The 27,359-nt window shown below is 38.4% G+C and overlaps 2 protein-coding genes across 4 annotated transcripts; both read right to left on the bottom strand.

Moving 5' to 3' along the window:
• Window positions 1–1,557: 1,557 nt before the first annotated feature.
• cnot6b (CCR4-NOT transcription complex, subunit 6b) lies at window positions 1,558–15,306 on the bottom strand. Of its 3 annotated transcripts, none has more exons than XM_053505715.1 (12): window positions 15,049–15,306; window positions 11,471–11,592; window positions 10,849–11,035; window positions 10,060–10,145; window positions 9,854–9,958; window positions 9,133–9,201; window positions 8,809–8,966; window positions 8,561–8,715; window positions 6,137–6,291; window positions 5,804–6,040; window positions 5,465–5,667; window positions 1,558–4,506 (listed from the first exon to the last, which is right to left on the bottom strand). In XM_053505715.1, the coding sequence occupies exons 2-12, from the start codon at window positions 11,580–11,582 to the stop codon at window positions 4,294–4,296; spliced, it is 1,680 nt and encodes a 559-aa protein (XP_053361690.1). In that variant the 5' UTR covers window positions 11,583–11,592; window positions 15,049–15,306; the 3' UTR covers window positions 1,558–4,293. The 3 variants fall into 3 exon arrangements, with proteins under 3 accessions (XP_053361690.1, XP_053361689.1, XP_053361691.1); XM_053505714.1 differs by lacking the exon at window positions 15,049–15,306 and adding an exon at window positions 13,870–14,148; XM_053505716.1 differs by lacking the exon at window positions 15,049–15,306 and adding an exon at window positions 13,870–14,105 and having other exon boundaries at window positions 5,804–6,037.
• Window positions 15,307–16,204: 898 nt separating this feature from the next.
• simc1 (SUMO interacting motifs containing 1) lies at window positions 16,205–27,206 on the bottom strand. Its single transcript, XM_053505713.1, has 10 exons — window positions 26,776–27,206; window positions 22,514–23,551; window positions 21,295–21,548; window positions 19,874–19,943; window positions 19,618–19,778; window positions 19,391–19,486; window positions 18,412–18,543; window positions 17,578–17,734; window positions 16,929–17,013; window positions 16,205–16,778 (listed from the first exon to the last, which is right to left on the bottom strand). Exons 1-10 carry the CDS (start codon window positions 26,902–26,904, stop codon window positions 16,567–16,569), a joined length of 2,334 nt encoding a protein of 777 aa, XP_053361688.1. The 5' UTR covers window positions 26,905–27,206; the 3' UTR covers window positions 16,205–16,566.
• Between the last annotated feature and the right edge of the window lie 153 nt (window positions 27,207–27,359).

Raw genomic sequence — 27,359 nt, 5'->3', positions numbered from 1 at the left:
GGGATTTTTCCCCCAAATTTCTCCCTAATTTAGTCGTGTCCAATTCCTCCCCGTCACTAGGGGGCTCCTACTACCACTCAGTCAGGAGGGCATCCACTCCATCCACTTGCGTGAGCTCACAGACGCTCCTAATTGGCTGTAGAGCCGTGATTAATGTGGGAGCACGAAGTACCTCTCATCCCTCCTCTCTGAGAGAGCTCGGCCAATCAGCACTCTCTAGACCCCCGGCTGCTACAGCATCACCCGGGAATCGAACCAGCAATCTCCAGATGATAGGGCGAGCACTTTATGCACACAGAACATGCACACACAGACCAGAGGCAGGAATCAAACCCTGACCCTGGAGGTGCAAGGCGACAATGCTAACCACTGAGCCACTGCATCACCTACTGAACAGTTAGCGTCCATAATCTTACGTGACTTACATCTTACCATGTGCTGTACACCATAGGTGGCCACACCTGGTCCTCAAAAGCCACGGTGATCCCTGGAATAGGCCTACTCACTACAGTGTGAATTAATGTCTTGCAGCTTTTGATTGACTGAACACACCTGCTCCAGGCAATCAGTGGTGAGTAGGGTAGGGATCATCGGGAAACATGCAGGGCTGCAGCTCTTGAGGACCAGGGATGGACAGTATACGTCACAAGTTTCTAATGATACGCAATCAACTTGGAAACTTCAGGCTGCTAGGAAAACAGTTTCTGAGACCCAGAGATCTCAAGACAGCATAGACACATCCATTTGTGTCTATGCTGAATATTTTTAGCTGATATAACAATCAAGTAATTATAGAGCTTTCGCAGACACATGAATACCATGAGGTCAGTCACAACAGCGGACGGCAGAAGCAAAGTTAACCGACATTAGGCTACTGTAGATTAATCGCTACTTACATTCAAGGTGTATTTTAGAGCCAAAAAGTAAAAAAAATAAACTTCCTGATGTCACCGAGATAAAAGAGAAACCTAGCAACTGATAACCTCTGCTGATTATTTTAATACACAGTATGTCTTGGTGGACTTTCTAACGTATTTAAAAGAGAAAGTGAGATTGGGTGAAAGTAATAAGGACTTTAATTTGATTTGTGCTCATAACGTTATTACCTCAGACGCTGTATAAATATCTGATTGCTCCTGGATTTGGTGGCGTTTGCTAGCGTTAGCTCATTCAGTACTACTTTTGAAAATGAGATGGTAATATGGTTGTGCGCTTTCTGCTTCGTAAAAAGATGTGGTAACGTTAACTAAACCGTAATATTTCAAGATTTTTTATTAATAGCTAACTGTTCTGGGGTTGAATCCCAAATACAGTAAAATGGAAAGTGGACAGACATTGTGACATTAGGTACAAAAGTTTAATTTAAAATGGAAGGTAAAGTTATTTCGTTTATCTAAACCTAGTTTAAGATTTCATTAAAGAATTCCACGGATGGTCGGAAGATTCGTCCTGTTAAAAAAAAAAAAAAAAAAAAAAACAGCTGAGAGTCGACTCATTAGTGAGCTGAATGAAATTAGAAAACGGTACAGACAAACACACTTACACAAGGTCTTTTTTTTGTAGAAAGAAAATAGGCAATACACATTTTATTCACACTTTACAAAAAGCTACCGAAATCTACAATACCTTCAGCAAGTCAAGGTCATTAACAAGGAATAAAAGGTGTCATTTACACAATACATAAAAACGATGTGGTGCAGAGAAAGAAAAAAAAAAAGAAAGAAAAGTTGTTCAGAATTTAAAAGTTTAACATATTGGTCTATCTTTACTGCTAAAAATGATTTACCATTTCATGGAGAGATTCGAGCTAAAAGTTTCACGTTCATCTCATGTCAAATGCTAAACTGATGCATTTCGTCTACTTTCTAAAAGCGTAAGAAAACATGATACCGATAAACCACTGAAGATTTACAAGATTGCAGTTTGGTCCTAAAGCTTCGACAGAGATGCGTAAAAAATAAAAATAAAAAAATAAACGATAACGAGCCCCGTCCCCGTCCCTAAGCTTGATGGCTTTGGAGGAGAAGAACGCACCACGTGGCACTACACAAGAAACAGAAAAAAAAAAAAAAAAAAAGTATGGCCATACTATATATATATCTATTACCAACATTAGACACCAACAGAATTGGAAAAGGGGGTTTATAAAGTCATAAAGTCAGTTCAGAGATAAACAGACCTACAGAAACATGCACGGAACGAAAAAAAAAACAGAACGTCGAGTGGCGTTTCAAAACTAGGAAAGATATTCAGAGCCCTACCACAGATACTTTAGCTACAAAAATAACTTTTTTCTTTTTAAGTTGTAATATTACAGACCTGATTCCTTTGCGTAGTACAGTAGTTAGGAGAATAATAAAAAAAAAGTGTTACTGAAAAAAGGGAAAATGAATCAAATCAAAAGATGTTTTATAAAGGATGAGAGGTTGTACAAGTGTTCACTGGTAGTGCAAGGAAAAAGACACTGAGGCACGACACGGACCTCTACGACGCAGCAAGGACTCGGTAAAGAGAGACAGAGATTAAAGGAACAAAAATAAACCTTTTTTTTAATTATTATTAAATAAACGTCACTGAGTGCAAGAGTGTGGCAGTGACACCTGGGAACAACCTCGTCAACCCTCGTTCGTTTGTTTTAAGGAAGCTGGTTAAATTTTATTCCTGTGTTTAAAAATGCAGTCACGCTTATACGATACAAAAAATAAAAATAAAAAAATCCGAATCATAATTTAATTATATAGTACAAAAAGAAACAAGTTCTGTGTTGGCTCATGTACAATCAAGTAAAGAGTATAGATTATAGATTACATGTCTATATGTTTGTAAAATACTTATGGAATTAAAAAAAACAAAAACAGGAGGAACGACTGGGTGGGAGAGAGAGAAACAAAACAGAAAAAAACTACTGACCGCAAAAGACAGTGCTACACACCTTGATTAGAAGTAATGAGCGGTTTGTAGTTTGTGGAAAAGGAGAGAGAGAAAAAAAACTTGTACTAATAAACCAAACCCGGAATGTTCTTCACTTTTCCACGAAACACAGTGACCGGATGCTGGTTGAATACAGACCCGCTGAAGTCTTCTCCCGGCAACCCTGTGCCGCTCTCCTCCACAGTGACCTCACGTCCGATGTTTTCTAGAAGCGAAACGTTTCCAGGTGCATAGGTCAGTCGCGAAATAAAACGTCGAATAAACGTTAAAACAAAAATTTTTTTTAAATAAATCCATGGGCAACCAGTGACCGAGGCGACGCGTCCGAATTATGCCTTTGCGTTGAACAGGATTGAAGCGGGCCGATCGATCGCCGTCTCAGTAAACCCTTTCGGAATAAGTGCACTGGAGGAGTTTTCATATTGAAGCTCGTATTTAAAAAAATAAAGAAAAAAAAATGTTCGCCGCGGCTTCGGCTTTAGCTTTAAAACTTTGCGATTACGCTTTTTTGAGAATATTGCACCGTTTAAGGAGTGAACACGAGAGCTCGAGACACTCCCGGCGTCCTGCAGGACGATAAAAAAAAAAAGAAAAAAAGACTGGCACCCATATGAGCTTTCCAGAGCTTCTCTAAAAGGACATGGAGAAGAAGTTAAAATCTGAGCACACGTGTAGATACAAAAAGCAGAACCAGATGTGAGCTATTGCTTGTTTTTTTTTTTTGTTTTGTTTGTTTGAATCCGTTCAGGGCTTCGAAAGGAACAAGGAGGTTTTAATGCACTTGGGTGAGGATTCAGGAATCATTGCTGGCTTTAGATTATTAAACATCCGACTGCCGTTGGCATTATGACCTCCGTTTCCTTCAGCCCAGACTCCCTTCGAGTGCGTCTTGACACGCGAACCTGACGTGTGTGAGCTAAACTACAGGTACTGCATCCTGATACAAGACCACATGCCTACAAACTACATACGCCTGTATTTTTTTTTTTGTATTTTTATGAGAATACCGAATGCGCTGTGGAAAAGTAGTGATCGGAACAGAAATCCATGCATACGACTATAAAACAACTGGAAAACAAAGAAAGAAAGCTTAAGAAGAGAATGAGAAAGAGGAAAACAAGCCTCTTATAGCATTTAGAAGCAAATTTGGCTCCATCGAGTAAACAAGAAAGGAAAATAAAAATAAAGACATTCATGAAATTTAAAAGCTGAAAAAAAGAAGCACAAAGAGAATGGCGTAGTTTAGAGGTTCAGTTGTTTTCAGTAAGTTGCCAGAAGAACATGTCAGAGGTGGGTGGGAGTGTGCAGCGTCGCCAGCCAATCCAACCCCAAGGCGTCCCAGAGGGGCCCCGCGTCGTCAGACTACCTGCGTGCAGGCAGGTGCACCCCGTTGATAGGGGGATGCTGGGGCAGGAGCAGCTCCAGGTGTGCAAACAGGGAGAAGTGATCTGACGGGATGTGGGGGTGCGGGCAGCCTCTGACGTTGTTCTCCAAGAGCCAGTCGTGGTCCAGAGGTCCAAGGACACCCAAAATGTTCAGCTGAGGCTCAGAGCAGAAGATGTAATCGATCACACCCTATAAGTAGGAAGGGGAATGAAACAATTTAATACTGATATAAAATCCTGCAAACGACAATCTCATTGTGTGGATAATTTTTTACACTGCAATCAATGAACACATTAGCAATTGACTTGAGTCTTGAGCAAGGACTTTTCCTGCTCTCATTGTCAGTCCAGTCCATGTAAACCCTTCCGGCATCAGACAATAATTTTTTTTTTTTTTTACCTTGTTTGGTAAACCACACCTACGTGACCTACAAATCATTTAAGATTTTTAAAACATCTAATTTAAGGCATGAACCAGTAAGAAACAGGTAGATGATTTCAGATGATCATACCGGTGATTAGTATACTGGTGATGCTGAACAGGGAAATGAGGTTGTTACATGAACAACATTTGCAACCAGCTGCAGTAAAATCTTCAATTCAATGTGATTTTATTCAGCACCCATATGATTTGCTTACGGTCCTACATTCATTCATTCGATTTAGCACCCACATGATTCAATTCAATATTGATTCGATTCAGCATCCACATGATCCTATAACATTCATTGATTCGATTCAGTACAAATAGGATGCAATTTAACACTGATTCGATTCAGCACCCACACGGTCCGCTTATGGTTCTATAACATTCATTCATTAATTCAATTTAGTACAAATATGATTAAATTTAACACAGATTTTATCCAGCATCCATATGATTCAATTCAATGTTGACTCGATTTAGCACCCCTGTGATTTGAGTTACCTTAACCCCAATATGATTCAATTCAGCACTATTTCAATTCAGAGCCCATATGATTTATCACCATACGTAAATGTACGTATATGTAGAAGATCAAGTAGAACCAGACCGAACACTACTCGAATTTTCCAACATTCGCTCTAATTTAATGTGTACGTTTGACTTCATTTATACTTTTAAGGCTTTAACTTAATTAAGGCTTCTGCGCCACCCTGTGACTGACCTTGAAGTCAAAGGTATAGTTGGTGTAAGGCATGAGCCCGTTCTCGTAGGCACTCTTGAGCTTAAAGCCGTGCGTGATCCTGCCGTTGGACGAGCTGTTCTTGCCGTTGCAGTTAAAGTTGGTCAGACTGTCGCTGTAACGAAGCTCTTTAAAGTCTTTGTGCGTGCAGTCCACGCCGCCCGTGCTCAGGAATTCCACCACACCTGGAAGAAAGATACACCACATGACACACACGTCTTCGAAATCAGAAACAGAACTGAAATCGCTCCAAAGTGGAGCAAATAGAGCAGAAGAGACATGATGCATTTTCATACCACTTTAAATCAGCCAAGGACAAACCTGAGTCAGGCAGCGAGTTGAGGTCGGCACACAGCACCAGAGGGATGGCGTTGGTTTCTCCGGAAATGGACGAGAGCTTGAGGCTGCGCGTGGCTTTGTCCACAATGTTCTTCACCTCAGACAGGAACATCATGGTCTGGACCAGCTTCACGTCAGAGTACTCCGGGTCCCAGTGCATATGGGCGTTGGCCACCAGGAGGAGCTGTTTCTCCAGGCTAAAGAGTGACTTGCCCGCTGCTTGCATGAAGAAAAAGACGGTAAAGAGAAGGAGTTCACGCAGAAGGATCAGAACAGAATGAACTCAGATGATTGATTTTACAGAGAGAGACTCACATGTCATTTCCATCATTTCCCTGCGTAGCTCCAGCAGCACCGCCACTCCGATATTGTCCTTGGTCATTACGCGGTTCAACATGGCCTCCGAGCCCTCAGAGTTAGCCATGGCCAGCTGGTTAAACTCCACCGTGTGCTTCTGCACCACACTGAACCTGAACCCAAAAAACACCACATGCGACATGTGATTAAAACTCTTTTTGAAATTATTAAATAGTTTAGGAAAACAAACTATAAACTTCTATTTAGGAATGAGAATCTCCCTTATTCAGACAATCTCAGAATTAAATATTACACAGCTCAATATAATACAGGTAAACATATTTAATTATATTTATATAAATTAGCATCAATAAGATTTGATTCAACAACCATGCGATTCCATCCAGGGGTCCATTCTTCGTACGTCACTAACTCAGTTAGCTGGATTTGATTGTTGTGGATTTGTCCTGATCTTGGATTGTTTCATTCTTCGATGCGCTTCTCACATTTGCTGTCATAGTAACATATCCGTAAGCTTGAACCTGCTCGGAAGCAGGTTTATTTCATGTAAACAGGATTTAGGCTGCGCTCCTGGCGGGTTATGATTGTTTGAAATGGCGAGGCGGACTGACTCACGTGGACAAAGAAAAGGATCTTGCATATATATACCTATATATACACATATACCTATACACACACACACACACCTATATATATAAAAATCGCTATCAAATATTATATTAGAACATAAATTCATAGGTTTATTAATATCAAATACAGTATTACTATTATAATGAAGCCTACGCACAAGACAGCCGTCAAGACCATTAATACAAATTCTTGTATAATGTTTATTTTGTAACACATTTATTTTTCAGGGGTTTGTCATGAATATGCAAATAAATAATTATATATAATAAAAATAAATATTTTTTTAATGATAAATTGGACGAAACTAAATTTATTATAACAAACAATATAAAAGTATACATGTATTTGAAAAATATATATATTTCTATTTTTTTATATACAACATATTTAATTTCATATTGCTTATTTTATTGTCTCATGTAATTTGTAAAGCATTAACCTATAAATTTATGTTCTAATATAATATTTAATAGCGATTATGTAGGGGGGCAATCCATGGCAGGGGGGCATTTCAGCACATAACACGTGTTACAAAAAAAATTTAGCCGCTCTTTTTTTTATTTCGTCAACCAATCAAAGGACTTGTGATCAGTGTTTCTACTGTCGACGCATATCGCCTGTTAAACCAACGCACGAACGTGCAATAATCCTAGACAACTCAATCCAGCTATACTAATCATCAACAACAGGTGTGCTCGAAGAACCAACTTAGTCAGATCGTAATTAGCACGATGATCTCATCTTAGATGTGTCAGTTCATCTCGCATACGTCAAGCAACGTACGAAAGAACGGACCCCAGCACTCATGTGATTATAACTGTTTCTCAACCCTGGTTTTCTTGATTTCCCTGCTTACACATACACAGCTCACTGGGGAAAAAACGTTCTTCAAGTTAAATTAGTTGTGCTGGGAGCTGAGAAAACACTCATCCCTCATAAGATTTGATCTGTTTGGTAGTGATGGTACTATGAGACAGGAGCTCTGAAGCTTGTATTGAGCAAAAGGGGGCGTGTCCAATGTTCCGCGTTTCACACGAGGTCGGAGTCACACGACTGAATTATTATTATTTATTTATTTCTAATGAGGTTTATAATTTTTATTTTATGAGATTTCTTTGTTTGTTAATTCATAAATCAAGATTCTTCATTTTAGAGCATTTCACAATGAACTCCACATTTACATCTTGGAGAAAAATGCACTCAAAATCTTTTGGCTTGCGATGTTACAATGCAGTTGCTACATAAAATTCGTCCACTAGATGGCAGTACCATGAGCCCTTAAATGAAGCTTTATGAACGTTTTTGGTGAAACTATTTGGGGAAACCTCAACATCTAAATAAGACTTCACCCAACCATCACTACAATTTGGTTCGACATTAATTATCTTTTATGACCATATTTTGTGTGTTATTGCCAACCTTAAAGCTTAATTGTCAAAAATTAAGCTGGCTATAATATTCTGGCTATTTCCTAACCATTTGTACTTCAGAATGCCCGTTTTTCTTTTTACTAGTTAACCAAGGTTTAGATTAAACACTTTCAGATCAAGTGAACATCCAAACCTGCTAATAACTAGAAGAACTCAATAACCGATACAATAACTAGTAACTAAAATGTGTGTTGTGATTTCCATTCACTGGAATGCTAAGCTAATATTAAACACAGTCTCATAAACTGTCCTCACAAGCTGAAATTGAGCTGATCCTTTCATGCCTGGCGAGCTGGACCAGGCAAAACTGTGATTTGCGTGAGCATGACTGTGTGGGAAATGTGAAATGGATTTTACACACTTTTCGGTCTTGTAGAATATTGCACATCCGTCCACGTGTTTCCTGTCTGACTCGGACATGGTTCTCGCTCGGGACTTCGGACTGAAGAATCCATCGTACCCCTGCGCTTTTAGCTCCACCAGGAAGTAGTTATAATACTGTTCCGTCTCCACTTCCTGGGTGATAAATTTGAGAGAACAGCATTACTCTATATAGAGTCACACCATTATGCTTTGCAGATTTTATCTTTAGTTTTTTTCAGATGGTACCTGTAGGCTGATGATGTCAGCATTGCAGCTGAGGATTTCCTGCATGATGGACTTCTTCCTGTGCTCCCAGTTGAGAGCCCAGGCAGGACAGTAGCCGTACAGCTGGCGCGTGGCGTACTTATCGCACAGTACGTTGTAGCACATCACTGAGAACACGGCTGCGTGCGGAGAGACAGAGCAGTGTGAACAATAGGGCCTTTTGTTTTAGCGCCTGCCAACCACCAGTTCAGTTAATGTTTAACCGCTAGCGCTGAACATGCAAATCGACAAGCAGTGTAAACAAAACGCACTTCTGTGATACTGAGAGGTATGAGAAATGAGTACCTGCAGGCCTGGCTCGCTCCGGCTCCTGCAGTACAATCCACGACCTGGACGGCGGATGCTCAGTTGGGACTAAAAAAAAAAAAAAAAAAAAGGTTAGATTGAACAGGCAAGTTAAAAACATCCCGACACGTCAGTTATATACAGTCCGTTAATCCAGCTGTCACACCTTTTAAAACATGTCAGACCCTAAGCTTCAAATTTCATGCTAATACAAGTAGGCCCCGACTTACAAACAAGTTTTGTTCTTAGAGCATGTTCGTAAGTCCGATTAGTTCTTAAGCCAGACAAAGTAAGTATTATACTTCTTTGACAAGAATATACAATGTGAAGCATACCAATCCACCTGACTAAGTCAGGTATCTGGTGCACTGCAGTGTCTATTTTTTTTTGGTAGAATACACGCAAGTGTTGTAAGCGATTGAACCGAAAGCATCTGCGGAAATTAGTAACTCGAATGTTCGTAAGTCGTGGACCTCCTGTATCCTGATGATCTTTTAGCTAACTACCTGTTCGAATCAAATCTCTGGCAGAACCCTACAAAGCACATCATACACCTGCATTGCATTCTGTTCCATTGTTTGATCCGATATCTCCATGAATTCTACGTCGGATTTCTTATTAATGATGCTGAAATATAGAAAGAAGCTCTCGCTATTTTATGATTGAGGACTGAAATGCGAGTGAAAAACACTGGAGCTACAGAGACTCTGAGAAAACCTACTGCGTTTAATAGCACCGGCAAGATTGTCCAAAAGGTAGTTCAGCAGTCGGCGGGTGCCATCTGGTTCCTGGTAGAGGCTCATGAGGTCCTGTGCAAGTGGATTTCCTGCGGACAAGAACAGAAACATGTTACTCAACTTCATCATCATCATCATCATCATCAGTATCGTTATGGAGATTCCAGGATGTAGAAATGACCAAACTTACCTTTTAACCCCAGTGTTTGTAACTGAAACAGTTTCCCCAATTCGAAAGGTAGAACCCGCAACTGGTTGTTATTTAAAAGCAGTTCCCTGTGGAGGACACACAGGGAAACGCACACTTAAAGACAAACGTTCCATTTAGAAACTCACAGCATAACCTATTTTTCCTTAATTTACTGTTTAGGCATTTATTTGCAATCAGGTCATTTTTTTTTTGCGAGTCCATGAGTTCCAATCATCATGTCGTCACTGACTGAGTATTAAGTAACCAATATTTATAATTGTTCTAGTTTTTAATTATTTTTGAGCCTGTAAAACACAGAGACTGTGTCTATACATGTATGTATGTGTACATGTGTGTGTGTGTGTAATATATATATATTTTGTTTGTTTGTTTGTATTTTTAAACGCCACAATCGCTTAAGTGATAAAATGTACTTTAATTTGTCCCGCAGTGGGGAAGGTTCTAAAAATTTCTTAAAGATATGAAGTACTATTTCTGTTAAACACCTCGAATCAATACTAAACATCACGTTTTTTATTGCCTCATCTCAAATCCATTGTCATAGTTTAAGGAGGCAAAGATACGAAAACTTTGCTGCTGTCCAAATACTTATGGACCTTACCGTGATTTATTTGACACAACACTAAATAAATGTGTTAATATAATTTATAGCACAGTACAGTTGAATTCTCAATGCTGATTGGTCTGAAGCTGTTTAGAGCAGCTTTGACCATAGTTTATATTTTCTATAGTAAGGACCTGAACCTGACCATGAAGCGCCCAGCTCACCTGAGAGACACCATGTTGCCGAGCTCAGCTGGCAAGCTCCTGATCTTATTGGACGACAGGTCCAGGTACACGAGGTTGTGTAGCTTGGCAATGTCGGGGGGGATACGTGACAGTGAGTTGTCACTGAGGTGCAAAACAGTGAGGTGAGTGAGCGACCACAGGGCCGAGCTTAGACTCCGGACTTTACCTGATAGATGAGACAAACGCAAAAAAAATTTAATCAAAATGATTCAAACTCACTTACCCCAACTAAACATGTTAAAGCCACTATAATGCAAACTGTTTTTAGCTAAAACTCAACATCAAATGCCCAACAGGTTTGTCACTTAATACAACAATGTTTTTTAATCTAAAGAATAGTACGTTATACAGGCATGTGGTGTAAAAGCACAGCATATAATGAAAACTGCGACGTATAGGGGATATTTTAGAAAGAAATGAAGGAGAAATTAAACAAATGGTAATAGAATAATTTCTGATTTCTTACTCATCAGTAAGTGTTTAAATAAAGCCTAATAAACATGGAAACTTGTACCACATATCATGCTACTGACATGATAGTCGTATAGTTCAGCCATCATCAACACGTCCAGCACAAACTATACAACACATTAATACTCACCACTTATCTCAAGCTCAGCCCAGTGGGATTTTTTCCCACTCGCTGCCTCTTCGCTGGTCATTAGCGTGTACATCCGCCGGGGATCCGGCGGCTCATATTTCTCCTTGGGCATCCCTGAACCACTACAGAAGATATACATATATATTTATATTTACACTACCTAAAGCAAAGCCATTGTGTATATTTATCAGGAAATACATATAATTTAATTTTTTTATTTTTTTTAAAAATGCAGAAGGCGTTCCAAGTCAAACTGGGACCTTTGATTGGGCAAAATAAACCACAGTTATAAGAATAAACCTCCCCCTTTATTTTCCTATATAATCCCCTGCTACTCTAATGCACTTATCCCAGTGTTTCACTAGTGCTTAAATACCATCAAGGTATTGATGGTATTTCTTTCAGAAAACTAGAGCCATGATCAGTAACGCTGGCCTCCCAGGAACTTCTTCAAGTGGAAATCTCTTGGAGTGAGGTCAGTACTGTACAAAGGATATGGAAATAACTCCCAGGCGAGTTTCTCCAACGTGCAAGCAGTGTTGGTGAATGATGGTGTGTTCAGTTTCCACAGACAGATGCACCTCTTCCGCAAGTTGGAGACAAGTTATCTATCAATTTATCAGGATCAAGTGTTTTACGTTCATGGGAACTACTGTAGCCACCGGGCCGGGATTATCATTCACCTACCTATAGCCTTCTTTAAAACCTTTGTTTTAAATGTTTTACTGCGGCTAAATCTTTTGTAAATGTTCTGTTTTACAAGGAGTTTCAGCATAAACTATATTACACCACAGGTGCTGCTGAATTCTTAAACTTGATTGGTAAGAAATTTGGTGATTTTTCTCTAATAATAGTTAATAATAATAATTTTTGGAAAATAATTTTATGAAACTTTAGGGAAGTAACCGGACGGCCAAACTATCCTTGCTTACTTTCAGATAACAGCGTGACTGTTTTATTGCGGCATTCCACATTATATTTTATTGCCTTAGAATCAATAGTGCAAGTTGCAGATAAGGCTTTTGATAAACATTTTGTTCTTACTATCATATCTTTGTGCGTAAAATCTTCTTTAAATCACAATAAATTTGACAAGAAGCCTCATAATAAGTCCCGGTTCGACTTAAACGCTGCTTGTAGGATTTCTAAACTGAATTACACTAGAGACACTGCTGAATTCTCAAATCTGATTAGTCAGAAATTCTCTAATAATAGTTGTTTGCAAACTGATGCTGTAGAAAAGGAATAACACACTTAAACGACATGCTGATTTTTGAAAAATTATTCAGGAACTTTAGGGAAGTAACAGAAACACAACCCTGTCCTTGACTACATTTCGATAACAGTGTGACTGTTTTATTGCTCGCTTACATTCATCATTGGTGTTTTGTTTTCGCTTTTTGTACTTGTTTGTTCTATTTGTTTAAACATAACATTTTATTATCTTAGAGTTAATAATGCAGATTATGCTTTCATCACACATTTTGTTCTATCATACTTTTGTATTTAAGCAAACTTGAACATCTCACTAAATGACTGAGTTAGTTCTAGGACCAAAGGTGCAAAGAAAGATTTAATCATTCTAACCAAAATATAGCATAAATCCCTCCTTTTAGTACCTTAACTAGCCCAGGACATCTTAAATAACATTAAATACATACATGAACACTTGTTTATATTATAAGACTTAAAAATATAACAGACATGTTTGGCAGCTTTTAATAAACATAATTATAATGTCTCATACACGGACTGATCACACAAACAGCTGTTTACTTCATAATCCATTTCGCGAATGTTTACTGTTCATAACTTACACAAAAATAAAGATAAAAAACATTTAGTCAGATTTTACCTCACCTAAATAAATGTTACGTAATTTCGCTAATCTTTAATGTGCTAGTTAACACGAATGCTAATGCTAAAGCTGATGTTAATGCTAGCTAATGCTAATGCTACAAAAAAAAACAACTCGAAGAAACGCGGTAATACATTTATTAGTAGTATTAATGATATAAAATACTCGACGTTTTTTCCTGTGTTACACTTAGGTGTTTAAGTTTATTAACTTGAGTAAGGTTTTGTTGTTTTGCTACTTAGCGACATCGACGCGTAGTTAGCATAGTTAGCGCGTAGCTAGCAAGCGATTTCTACATAAACAAAGTGCTTTGTGTTAGTCCGCTGGGTTATTATTAATTTATATTTCATATATTTGTTTGCAATAATAAAGTATGTAATTTATGTTGCGTGTGTGTGTGATTTCGTTTTTATTAATTATGTGTCTTTCTTTGGTTATGAATACAAAGAGCTAGCTAGACAGGTAGCTAAAGAGTAAGTAAACAGATCACATGTATGCCGTGTTATTTAAGGATAAATGATGTACCGTGTTTAATATTTACCTTTAAAAGCATACCAAGCCCGTGCAGTGACGAAGTGAGCTGCGTCTGAGAGCTGAACTCGGGTTTAGTTTTGTTTTTTCTCCGCTGCTGGATTAAGGATACAGTAAGCAGAGCAGCATGATGGCGTGTGGGTGCTATTATTTCTGCCTACATGGCACTGAAGCGAAGGAAGCTCGCTTTAATTGAGCCCAATTCACCCAGGTGCATCAGCAGCAGCAGCAGCATCTCTCTAGTAGTGCTGCACAATCATAACAGTGTACACTGATTATTTCTAGATGTACAAATGCTTTTATGTTTCATGCCCATGCTGCAAGGAAGGTCAAGCCTGGCTGTAATAGAGGTGCCTAAACTTTTGGGGCCTCCTGATCTCAGTAGAGACAGCTCATTGATGTGTTTACTCAACTGAGTGAGTTGATTATGAAAGTCGTAGTGAGTGGAGAGCTTATGATGGGGGAAAAGGTGTGCAATCAGAGATACACAATAAAACGAACATGTTTGTTGAAAAATTAGAATGTGATATTAAGCAATTTATTATTATTATTATTATTATTATTATTAAAGCCACTTAAAGCTTTTTGACTTACACCCAAGACAACAAAAGCAGGTACAAATAAGGGTTCATCTACGTGCCATCCGGCACATCAGGCAAAAGATTATCCCCACCCTAGCGATATATCTGTCGTTTCTGTAGTAGTTACTTATGGGGTTTGGTTGCCAACCCGATGCCCGATTTTGCCCCCAAAAAGCAACAGAGGAACAAGTTTGAATTCATCTTCAGCAATGTTTTTGGCAGTACGGTGGTTTACTGGTTAGCACTGCCGCCTTGCACCACCAGGTTTCAGGTTTGTTTCCTGCTTTGGGTTTGTGTGCAAGTTTCACCTGTTCTTAGTGGGTTTCCTCCCACAGTCCAAATATATGACATTAGGCTTATTGGCATTTTCAAATTGTCTGGTCTACTGATTTCAGCAGAGACAGCACATTGATCCATTTACTCACGAGAGTGAGTTGATTATGAAAGCCTAGGTAATGGTGGATGCAGAACTTGATAACAAGACATGGTGTGAGGTCAAAAATACACCCTGAATTTGCTCATCGAAAAATTAGGATGTGAAATTAAGTGCATTATTATTATTATTATTATTTATTGATTAAAGTCAGTAAAAAGTCAGTTCCTTTCACCCTTTCTTTTCTTTCAAGCTTGGCAGTCCATGTCACAGCTTCTGGCAGTATTGAGAGGGAGAAACAAGTTTATTTTCATCTACAGTAAGGTCTTTGGTGGCACGGTGGCTTAGTGGTTAGCATTGTCCCCTTGCACTTCCAGGTTACAGATTGAGCATGTTCTCTGATTTCTCCGGGTGCTCTGTTTTCCTCCCACAGTTCAAAGACATGGCAAATCTAATTGGCGGTCTCAAATTGCCCGTAGTGTGTGAACGAGCATGTGTGTGTATCTGCCCTTCGAAGGATTGGCACCCTGTCCAGGGTGTACCCCACCTTGTGCCCTAAATCTCCTGGGATAGGCTCCAAGCCCCCCGCAACCCTGTATACAAGACAAAGCAGTATAGACTAGAGAAGCAAAAGCAGTTGGCTTAACATCCTTACCTTCAGTAAATGCTTTGGGATTGTTGTTGTGATTCCTCAGTCTATCCCAGGAACTCTAGGCAGGAATATACACTTGCTCCTACTCGGTCTATATAGCGCTTATCCTGTACAGGGTCATGGGGGGCCTGGAGTCTATCCCAGGGGATACGGGGTGCTAATCCAACGCAGGGCAGTCAAGCATACACGCACATACAAATGGGGAATTTGGAAATGGCGATTATCCTACTTTGCATGTCTTTGGACTGTTGGAGGAAACCAAAATACCTGGAGGAAGTTAACTAAGCACAAGGAGAACATGCAAACTCTAATCACACAGACCTGAGGCGGGAATCGAAACCTGAGGTGCAAGGCCACAGTGCAAAATTGTGTGTACTGTTAATACTTAATATAATGAACTTTAATATTATTAACGTTGGAAAAGCTGGTATTGAATATATATCATTAATCTGACCATTATTTTAAGGTCTTGGTTATAGGATGCTCCACAAACAAAAATCTCAAACTCATTTCAGTCAATTCATCAACTGTACTCACAAAAAACTTTTTATTTAAATTAACAACGATTAATCATTATAATAATAAAATATCTACAAAAATAACTTTAGCATATATACACTATATATATACTCACTCACTCAATGTTGTAGGGTACTCATTGTTGTACTCATTGTATAGGATTGGCACCCTGTCCAGGGTGCCAATCCTATACAACATTAATCTGTTAACATATATATATTAATTTCTTTAGTCTGGAGCCTATCCCAGGAGATTTAGGGCATGAGGCAGGGTACACCCTGGACAGGGTGCCAATCTTTTGCAGGGCACACACACATACACACACTCACTACGGGCAATTTGAGAATGCCAATTAGCCTAACCTGCATACCTTTGGAATGTGGAAACCCACCAAGCACGGGGAGAACATGCAAACTCCATGCACACAGAGACGAGAATCGAGCCAGGCCAGGAATCGAACTCGGACCCTGGAGGTGCAAGGCGACAGTGCTAGCCACTACACCACCGTGCCGCCAATGTGTACACACACACACATATATACATATACAGTATATACATATATATATTAATTTCTTTAGTCTGTTATTGCAAAGAGATACTCAGTAGGTGTTCTTGCAGCTGGGATAATGACTCTTGGATTTGGGAGGGGAGATCGTGGCCGAGATCCTCCACGGCACGGGACAGAAACACTTCTGCTGCTTCTTGGACCGCGTCCCTGGTCAGGTGGTCGTTCTGGGTCCACATGGGAGCGCGGGTCAGCTTAAACCGCTCTGTAATGGAGTAGCGAAGGTGACCTGATGGTGGGAAAGGGAAGATTAAGTAAGTAATGTACTTTTATGCTTCAGAACTTCAATCTCGTTGTTTTACCCACTCAGTGTGTAATCATAAGGAAAGAGTTTACTGAAGGGACAAGAAAAAGGAGGCATTGGGATATAGTTTTGTACCTGTTATAACTTCCTGGTAGCTGAGCATGAGCATCCAGACAAGCTGCAGGAGCTCATCCCACCTTCTCCATCTCTCCGTGCCATCCTGATAGAAGAAAAAAACAACACAATGTGTGGTAGAGGAATCAGGAAATGCTTTATGCTGCCTTCAGTTCCTCTTTGGAGACCCATTGTTGAAGACTGGTGTAGGCGTCACACTGCCATGATTTTTTATTTTTGTTCCTGACATCCAACGGATTTAGAGGAAAAGACAAGTTTCGCCCTGTAAGTGCACCTATTTACATGCTGTGCTATTAAATAACTAATAACATATTAAATCAGTGTACAATCCAAAATATCTGTCAGCTCTGTTCTGTAAAAAAACACCTCATATGACGCATACGTTGTAACCACAACAACAGTCCTAACAGTTTTAACTAGTACCAGCTACATAACTAACTTAACTCATTTCGGAGTAAAACACAACAACAAAAAAAAATCAGGAGTATTTAATATCTTCCCATGAAAACGCCTAAATTCACACTGCTAATTTGTTTCTCCTTGGCATGTTCATTACATGAATTAGAACCCGATTAACCTAAATCACGACCTTATACATTGTGATTATGATGATGATTTAACGAAGACGCGTGAAGTGCTGTGGTCTCACCGATGGATCTGGTTCAAGCGTGGACGTGTGCAGGAAGTGCAGCAGCAGTTTGAAGGACATGGGCAACACCCTCTTCTGAGAGCAGGACTGATCCAGCAGCAGCTCCACCATCTTACACCTTAGCAGGTTACTCTGCAGCGTGCTTAACAACAAAAACCTAACGAAGACGCAGGAAATGCTAAAATCATTAGGCATGAATCGCAGACTAGTCACACATGATGTTTTAAACGTGTGCTGTTCCATCGTCTTTGCATCTCTATTGCATTAACTGCATCATCACACACAGGCTCGGGCCCTTAAAACCCTATCCCAATTAAGTGAATGTTCTAGAAATAATTTGTGAAGTGAATTACCTTGTTTCTCCATCTTAAATTTAATTGAATTGAATTATGTAAATAAAAAAATCTGAACAAGTGTTTTATTGTGACTGGCTGTAAACATCAGTATACTAATCACCGGCCTGATCATCTGTCAACATCTGCACCTGTTTCTCACTGATTTAAGATTTTGCATGGAACTGTACATCTAATTCACTTTTTTGATAGTTTGTTACCTGGATGTTGCCTTTTCATTTTCAAAATAAATTTCGATAAGATGTCTAAGATAAATCTTTCTAGCTTTGCCCCTTTTATGAAGTTTTTGGTTGTCAACAAATGCAAAATCAGCATGCCTGGAAGTTTAAGAGTAATTAGGATTCATTAACAAATCTTGTGTTAATGTCCAAAAGTTTGAACCACTTCTGGCGAAAAAAGATTAATAAATGAAGCCCATGGTTAACAGACTCATGGTTTCCTCATCTTATACTGTTGTCTTTGTTTTGTTTTTTTTCTTTACCTGAGCCGCCTGCATGGTGCCATGCTGTTGAGACTGGTACACAGCTCCTGAGAGAGCTTACTGGAGCTGCAGGTGGGTCTGAGGTCCACCTCCATGGCTAATAACAGCATCCTCTGCAGAATTAGCAGCATCCTGCATTAAACAAAATTCAATACATTTCATGTTATAATAGCTATCTGTGTTGATATTTAGTTATCATTATCAACATTTCACATTTTGAAATATCCTCACTAGCCCCGTGGTGCATACAGGTTGTGTGTGATGTACACTAGTACCATGTTTCTGCTGCCAAGTTTGTCCTTTGGTAGAAATTTGAGTGGATTTTTCTTGAAGACAGATCATTCTAGGCTCTTTGCCTGGCTGTGATTCCCAGCCAATTCCCAAAACACAGCCACCAGATAGTGCCAGTGCCGGATAGAATGGGAGGGTTGTGTCAAGAAGGGCATCCGGTGTTAAACCTGTGCTGAGTTTTATGGTTTGGTATTAATGTTCTGCCTTTGCCCGGAGCAGCCAAAAGACAGACAAACTGATTTTATCAAATATACAAAATATTATAAGTCCGGACAAAAAGTCAAGGTCGTGAAGAATCCAGAGCCAATACAGAAATACATCCTGGATAACATGCCAGTCCATCACACACCTCTGTACATCGACACACCCGACACACCCATTTAGAGTTAGGAGCAAATCTTAACTAATTAAATTGGTTAATTGAATTTTGAGGAAACTGAAGAACCCTGAGAAAACCCACACAGAAATAGGGAGAACATGAGAACCTCATATACTTTTTCCACATTTTTAAGGGGACAAAGGATTAAGTTTGGGAATGTTTGGATACCACTGATGTTGGTGGAAATATCTAGACATAAATCATGACAATTAAAATAATTGCCTGTTTTTTTATTTTTTTATTTATTATATATATGAGAATTTGAGAACATTTGGGGAACTTACACTTTATGCATTCACGTAAACTTACTTAAGACAGCAGTTTCGCTCCCTCTTTTGCATTTCTTTATCCTCAATAGTACAGAATGACTGTTTGGCTGCATCTAATAGCCAGGTCAAGAGTTCACTAAGAGAAGAAAAAAGTTACAGGAATGTTAAGTCCAAAATAAATAAAATGCAGTCTAACTAATGGCTCCATGCGTTGTCATTATACAGTATGAAGTACTTTCGGGCTGATCTGATATGCCAGTGACTCACCTGACCTGTGCGTGCCTGTAATCACACGAGAGTATCTCGTTAGCGATGGAGAGGTGGGGCCGCAGCATGGTGAGCTTGAAATTAAAGTCGTCTTCCAAAACCTGCAGCACGTACTGAAGCAGGAGAAGGCGCACCTCACCGCACAGTTTCCTCGCCTCGTCCTTATAAACACAAAACAGTGTTAAACAAAGTGGAAGAAATGCTCAAGGAGATTGAGAATAAAACCACGACATGGTAGCGTCGATGCCTTTCCTACCTGTTCAGCCATCACAGATGATAATAACTCCCAGTCCCATGGGATAGTTGATCTGTCCGCAGGGTGGTATCTGGAAGAGAAGGTTTCTTGATTTAGTGGACCAGGACTTACTCTTATGTCATTCACATACAGTAGTTTGACACTCCTTTAGCTTTTCTTTGTCTCCTTCTTTGGATAAGCCTTTATATTGAAGTGTCAATTATCAAATGTTGTGTTGCAAGGTATTTAGGATCTAGATTTTGGACATGGGGATTTAGCATCTTGGAATTATAGTTTGAGGGATTTACTGGAGGATCCAGGCATTACGGATCTGTTGCAGGTATTTAGGATCTAGATTTAGAATGTAGATTTTGATTCTGGATTTTTTTATCTGGATCTTTTTGAATTTGATATAGGATCTAGGGATTTAGGATGTAGATGTACAGTAGGATTTAGGGAGTTAGGCTTCATTATTTTAGGAACAATATATATATATATATATATATATATATATATATATATATATATATATATATATATTGTTTCTAACATAATGATTTAGGGTCTAGATTTTGGATCTGGGAATTTAGCATCTATATATTTAAGTTGTTGTGAATTATAGTTTTTTTTTTTATAGTTTTTAATCTAAGCATTATGTCCCAGACATTAAGTGTCTAGGGATTATAGTTTAAGGGAATTCAGCATTTAGGATATACAGATTTAGGTTCTAGATTTTGGTGGTTTAGGATCTAAAGATTTAGGATTGAAATTTAAGATATAGGGGTTGAAAAAATCAAAAGATTTAGGATCTGGGGGGTTATAGTTTGAGAGATTTAGGAAATTAAGATCTAGATTTAGGCTTTAAAGGGATTCATGATTACAGTCGAGTTACTTTTCACAACTCAGAATGATTTATTTTCCTATAACAGCACATCCGGAAGTCTGTTATTCTTCTGATACCACAGCAAGTTGGCAATGCTTACAATTTCTATTTATTATGTTGTATTTATCCATTTATTAATATATTTGATATTGTAGAACATTATGGAGCAAACTCCTTCTATGACTTGTAGTTTGGCAGAAACCATAAACAAACCTCACCAAATCAATGTTGTAATACTTTTATTATAAATGTAACGCATTAATGTAAACCCGTGATTCGAATATGCTGTTATAGAACATTTATTAAAAACCTTGCGACCAATTAAAAACAAGAAAGCCTAGGGCTGTGGTAGTTCCCTATCGATGCCTTTAAAAGAAAAAAAAAAGATATTAGATGCATGTTATCTCTTGTCTATGTAGCTCTGTACCTAAAAACTCTCAGTCTCTATAGGTACAAGAAAATAGTTGATATTGATAGGTAACTTAAACTCAGTTTGACATATTAGCGTAGACGGTAAAAAGGTTGTGATGATGGTGATCACCATGACGCTGTCACTCACTTCTGTGTCCTCATCAGCAGGTTGAAGGCTTCCAACGCCAGCACTCGAGAGCACTGCGGCTTCAGCAGGATTCCCCTCAGAAGGTGAGACGTGATATCGGCAGGGGGGTAATAACAAGGTTGGATCAGGTCAGAGAGGAGCTGTAATGTGCCCTCAGTGTAGTTCTCTTCTATGGTGCTGTAGACCAGACTCAGGCTCTGCCTACACAGAGGCTCAGCCATGCCGAACTCTTTGTTGTCCTCATCGCCTGTGTGCTGTTAGAGGGAAAATGCGGATTAGATTAAACTGGCTAGCGGACTGTCTGTCCTCAAAGTAAAGCAGGAAAAAAGCTTGGTATGGATTTGCCACGTAAAACAGAGCGATAAACTTGGGAACAAAGTAAAATGTTTGAACTACTGAAGAATGCAGTATTTAGGTTTTGTATTTAGGGATTTAGGATCTAGGGAGTTAGGATCTAGATTTAGGCTCTACGTATTTAGGATATATAGGGATTTAGGATCCTGGACCTATATTTAGGATGTATGAATTTAGGATCTAGATATTGGATTTGTGGATTTAGGATCTTGGAATCTTGAGATTATAATTAAAAAGATTTAGGATCTAGCAATTAAGGGTCTAAGTATTAAAGTTTAAGAAATTTAAGATCTATGGATTTATGATATATGAATTTTCACTCTAGAAATTTAGAAAGTAGATTTACACTCCAGGAATTTACAATCTAGATTTAGGATGTACATTTTAGATCTAGTGATTTTGGTTTTAGGGATTTAAGATCTAGATTTAGGATCTAGGGATTTAGGATCTTGATTTAGGATCTAGTTTGTGCATCTGGGGATTTATGATCTAGGACTATAGAATCTAGGGATTATAGTTCAAGAGATTTAGGGATTAAGGGTTTAGGCATTACAGTTGGATAAGGATCTAGATTTAGGATCTACGGAGTTAGGGTCTAAGAGGATTTAGAAAGTATATTTGCACTGTAAATTTGCAGAAAATGTACAATTTAGATTTAGAACTGTTTTTTAGATCTGTTGATTTAGATTCAAGGGATTTAAGATATAGATTTAGGATTTGGGGAGTTGGGCTCTAGGAATTTAGGATCTAGGTTTAGGATCTGAGGATTTCGGTTATAGGAGTTTGGGATTTATAACCTAGCTCTCTGTGCATCCAGCTAATCATCATAATTGTTTTTGTGAAATAAGCAGTGGAGATTGTTTACCATATCTTGAACTGGTCCTCCCAATAAACGTTTCATTTTTCTGTACTGCACCAAAGAAATCTGCTGTCTGTCTTCTGCATGGGGTTCAGAAATATCTGCACCATCACTGTCCATGCCGCTTGCTTGTAACACTGAAGTAGAGCCTTTTATACCTGACACCAGTTGAGTTGGTGGACTAAGAGGGTAAGAGAACTTCACAGGACTGACAGGTGGACTCTCAATGAGCAGATCAGACCCCGTTTCTGATGAATCTCCAGCCAGGAGTTCTGTAGACGTGGGACTGAGGAGCAGTGGTGACTGGGATGAGGTAGATAACGTCTGGTTAACAGGCACTGAAGAAGGTGATAAAGTGTTTGTGTGCATTTTTTCTTGGGGTTCATCAACATTAAATGGGGATTCTGGTTTATCAAAGCTGCATGTTGGGTATTTCAGGTCCATGTCTTCATTATAAAGATTAAGGGATTCGTCAGAGAACACGGCTGCATCGATTTCACTCGGGCAGTAGTATGGGCTGGTAAGGGTGAAAGGCGACAGCGCTTTGTTCAGCCAGCTGTGTGGGGAGTCCAAACTTTCGTTGTGATCTTGATTTTTTTCAGCAGGAGGTGATGTGGATATTTGATTAGTGTCCTGTGCTTCAAAAAAATCTGGGAGTCCATTAGAAGTCTCAGATTCAAGCGAAATGTTTTTTAGACCTGAATGGTGCAAAATGTTTCCTGAGCTTTGCATGCTGCTATCTTGTAAGTGTGACTGAACGCTGTTGCAGTGGTTTGTGTAAGTGTTTTCTTGATCACATGACACAGGACCAGGTGACTGACTGTCATTCCCATCACCTGAGTCCAAACTAATCACATCTTTCTCAAGATCCACTGAACACGACGACTGGCGAACTTTTCCAGGCGACCTGGCTGTAGAGCTGACAAGTGATTCGGATACATCATTCAGATCGATGACTTCTATAGTGGAACACAGTTTCTTTAGTCTTCTTGAAGGTTTCGTTCCGTCTGATGAGAAGCGGTGACCTGTGATATCGATAAGAACCTGAGAGAAAAGAGGGCAGTTAGTAAAAAGGGACAATATTTAAAGGGGCAGTTAGTAAAAAGGGGCAGTATGTAAAATGGACAGTTAGTAAAGGGGACACTATGTAAAATGGACAGTTAGTAAAGTATTTAAAATGGACAGTTAGTAAAGAGGGAAGTATGTAAAATCGACAGTTAGTAAAAGAAGACTGTATGTAAAGGAGAGAGTTAGAAAAGGGTACAGTATGTAAAAAGGATGGTAAGTGAAGGGGACATTGTGTAAAAATAACAATTAGTTAAGGGGACATTATGTAAAAAGGAGAATTAGTAGAGGGGACATTATGTAAAAAGGATGGTTAGTAAAGGGGACATTATGTAAAAAAAGAGGATTAGTAAAGGGGACATTATGTAAAAAGGACAGTTAGTAAAGGGGACATTGTAAAAAAAGAAAATTAGTAAAGGGGACATTATACATATGGTTAGAAAAGTAAAGAGGGCATTATAGAAAGGGTAGTGTTAGAAAAGGGGACGGTAAGTAAGGTGGGCAGTTAGGAAAGGGGACATTATGTAAAAAGGATGGTTAGTAAAGGGGACAGTATGTAAAATTGACAGTAAGTTAGGAGGGCAGTTAGTAAGCGGGTAGATTCCAACCGCAGCCTCAACAAGCTACCATTGCTGCACATACAAGGGTTGTTTAGCAAGCAATTGAAATTGTACGATATTTATTTATTTTATTTTTTTATTTATGAATGTACAGATGTTCCACCATTTTTACCGCTGCATTACAGCTGTTACCAAACCTAAATATGTATTAATTAGCCAGAACGTTAAGTTTAAACCTTGTGTAATGTTCAAATTGTAAAATAACTTCACATACAAAAGTTCTATTACGGAGTGGATTTCTTGGGCCTTAATTGTGACCTAAAAACTTAGCTACTGACAAAATGATACTCACATGCTGTAAAGCTCAATGATGATGTTTTTTTTTTTCTTCATAAAAATTCAACCAAACATTCCTAAATAAAAAATGTACATGTTTCATAGCACTCATTCAACAACAACAACGCTATCAGTTTTTGTTTTGCATTCTAACATTATGATTTGTTTTGGTCATGAAAAAATTATTTACGCCAAACATTTATTTATGACCATCCTGGCTATTATTTTATCTGCCCTCTGTCATCTGCCAAATTTTACAAATTAAAGTATTGTGCGGGTGAACAGCTCATATCTGTCATCCTTCATAATTTCTAAAATAAATAGCAAATAATTCATTCCTATCACACGTGATGAAAATGTGTAAATAGTTCAAAGTGCGCCACTTGTAGGATTATAAAAAAAACAGTGGCATTTTATCTCTTCAAAGACCTCCAAAGTCAGAAAACTCAACTTGACAGTGATCGCACGGTTTAAAATTATGTAATTTTCGACTAATTAGCGCTGGCAGTGTTTTTAACCTAGTATAAGTGTGTGTAATAAGTGGGTTTGAGGAAAAAGGCATATCAGACGCTTTTAACATGTGTGATTTTTGATAATGTTGAGCCACTCGGAAGCTTCTGCACTCGATAAAGAATCATTTATACAGTAGGTAGACAACCAGAATGCCTATTACCATCGTGCTCACCGCCGTGGAAAAACAGCAGCAGCCAAAATAAATCAGTTGCATTTTAAAGTCATTAGTAAAATGACCGCCAGGTGATGCAAATTGACATTTTTCACTCGCCGCAGTTTTAAATACGTACTGTATAATTAAGTATAAAAAAGTCTTAACAATATGTTGTATCGAAGAAATACCACAGTGATTGTAATTTTCACATCTAAGAACTTTATACAACAAAAATTAAAAATCTGAACCAGAGCTTTTGATACTTATTGTATAATAATGAGTTAAAAAAACAAACATTGGTTAAATGTTGTTTGGACATATGATCAAGTTCACTAGCTGATAATTTTATTTGTACAAAGAATGAGCGGTTATATAGCCTATCTCTGTTTGTATCTGTTTACTGTTATTTTAAAAATACATCAAACTTAAATATAGAAATAACTGGTAAAATAGACTTTCAGAATAAAATATTACAATAACTCAAAAAAGATTCACTAAAAATGCTGTGTCGTTTCTGTAAACACATCGTTGGGTGGTTTATGCTGGGTAAAAATTCTGGGTTATTTCGGGTACTTTAAACACGTTGTTGTATTGGTTTATAATCGTTTATTTTAGACACTATACAGGACCACTTATCTCTGCATTTTGGCACAGTAATAAACACTTATGGACATTACTCATCTGTACACTCAAGCACAGTTGCACATACCCCAGAGATTCCTGGATATTGTACATTTGCACATTTATGCACATTTGCGTTAACCCTTAACCTTCCATCTCACTTTTGCACATGTATGCAGGGCAGATTATGGACATATATGGACCATGGACATTTACACACACATGCACATTTGCACACTTTCTGGACATTCCATTTATTTCCATTCAAATTCATCTTCATATTTTTTCTACTTTGTATAGATAAGTTTTTTTTTATATTTATATATTTTTTTACATTTTGTTCTATTTCCTACGGCTATGTTTCTATAGCTAAACTTATTCTTATTTTATTCCACTATTGTTTTTTGTTTGTTGTTAATTGTTTTTACATTTTTAAGATCATGGGCGTTCGTGTAAGCATTTCACTGCATATCGTACTGTGTATGACTGTGTATGTGACAAAATTTTAAAATTTGAATTTATATATGAGGCTAATCAGGGTTTTTAAAATCAATTTTGGAGGCCTGAAACGCCGCACAAAACAATCGTGATTGATAACTTAATCAGTTTTATTCCTCCATACTGCGGTCCATATCAGGTATTTCAGAAAAGTATCACAATATAATATTTTGCCTGTATCGCCCCAGCCATTAAGTGCACATGCTCCTCACGTGCTTTTCTTCCCCCCTAGGAATATAGAAATCCAAGATGTTGATACTGTGATGTACAGTAAATGATGATAAATGAACAGTTATGTAGAGTATAATACTGTAACAGTTCTATACAGTGGGAAGGTGTTGAACAAAAGAGTAAAAGTGATTACACGTGTGTGGGTGGGTGTGTTTAAAAAAGCAGGTGGATAATAATATAATTTATGTTTTAGGGGTATTTTTTGTTTAAGTAATAAATGCAGCTTTAAACATACATATATGATGAAATGTGAGTTTAGTGTAGAGAAATCAGTAAGGTTTATTACTTACAGGTGTGACAGGCAGCAGCTCAGCGGTGATAAACGGGATGCTATTAGAGCTGTCATCTCTGTAACTGCTAACAAACTCGATATCCGAGTCCTCGTCACTTCCAGAGCTTAGCAAAATAACATCATCCATGATGTCGATTTAAAATATAAATATCCAGTCGAACCAAAAACATAGCTGAGCCAGTCTAAAATGTCGTGGTTAGCCCCGAGAGCTAAAAACAAACGGGAAGTGAATTTTAAATAAACAGCTAGCTGCTAACTTAGTGGTTTAGCGTCATGAAATAGCGCTCCATTTGGTTATTGATCCGCCGAGTTTTCGTAATACACAATAAAAAAATAAAACGTGTATGAATATAAATGACTAAAACATTTTATTACATATTGTCGAAAAAAAGCCGGTGAACTGACGAGCTCGTGGGAGGCGCTAATGAAACCGAGGCGCTTAATCTTAATGAAACTGAAAGCGGTAGCCAGCTTAGATAAATATACAATGTATTACTAGCTAATTGTAAGGATATACGCAGTTATAACACTGTTAGACACTTCAAACCAGGTGGTTAGGTAACATTATGATGCTTATTATAA

Source organism: Clarias gariepinus, chromosome 10 (assembly GCF_024256425.1).
Source record: "Clarias gariepinus isolate MV-2021 ecotype Netherlands chromosome 10, CGAR_prim_01v2, whole genome shotgun sequence".
NCBI classification, from domain to species: Eukaryota; Metazoa; Chordata; class Actinopteri; order Siluriformes; family Clariidae; genus Clarias; species Clarias gariepinus.
Note: the sequence above shows the minus strand (reverse complement) of the source record. Positions and strands in the feature narration are given on the sequence as shown.

Excerpts from the sequence above, each read along its gene's own strand:
- cnot6b (XM_053505715.1), bottom strand. The coding sequence starts at position 11,582 with ATGCCCAAGGAGAAATATGAGCCGCCGGATCCCCGGCGGATGTACACG. Across the intron at positions 9,959-10,059 it reads ACAAACACTGGGGTTAAAAG|GAAATCCACTTGCACAGGAC; the intron begins GTAAGTTTGGTC and ends TCTTGTCCGCAG. Across the intron at positions 4,507-5,464 it reads ACTATACCTTTGACTTCAAG|GGTGTGATCGATTACATCTT; the intron begins GTCAGTCACAGG and ends TCCTACTTATAG.
- simc1 (XM_053505713.1), bottom strand. The coding sequence starts at position 26,904 with ATGGATGATGTTATTTTGCTAAGCTCTGGAAGTGACGAGGACTCGGAT. Across the intron at positions 19,487-19,617 it reads TACAGGCACGCACAGGTCAG|TGAACTCTTGACCTGGCTAT; the intron begins GTGAGTCACTGG and ends TTCTTCTCTTAG. Across the intron at positions 17,014-17,577 it reads CGCTTGAACCAGATCCATCG|GATGGCACGGAGAGATGGAG; the intron begins GTGAGACCACAG and ends TTCTTCTATCAG.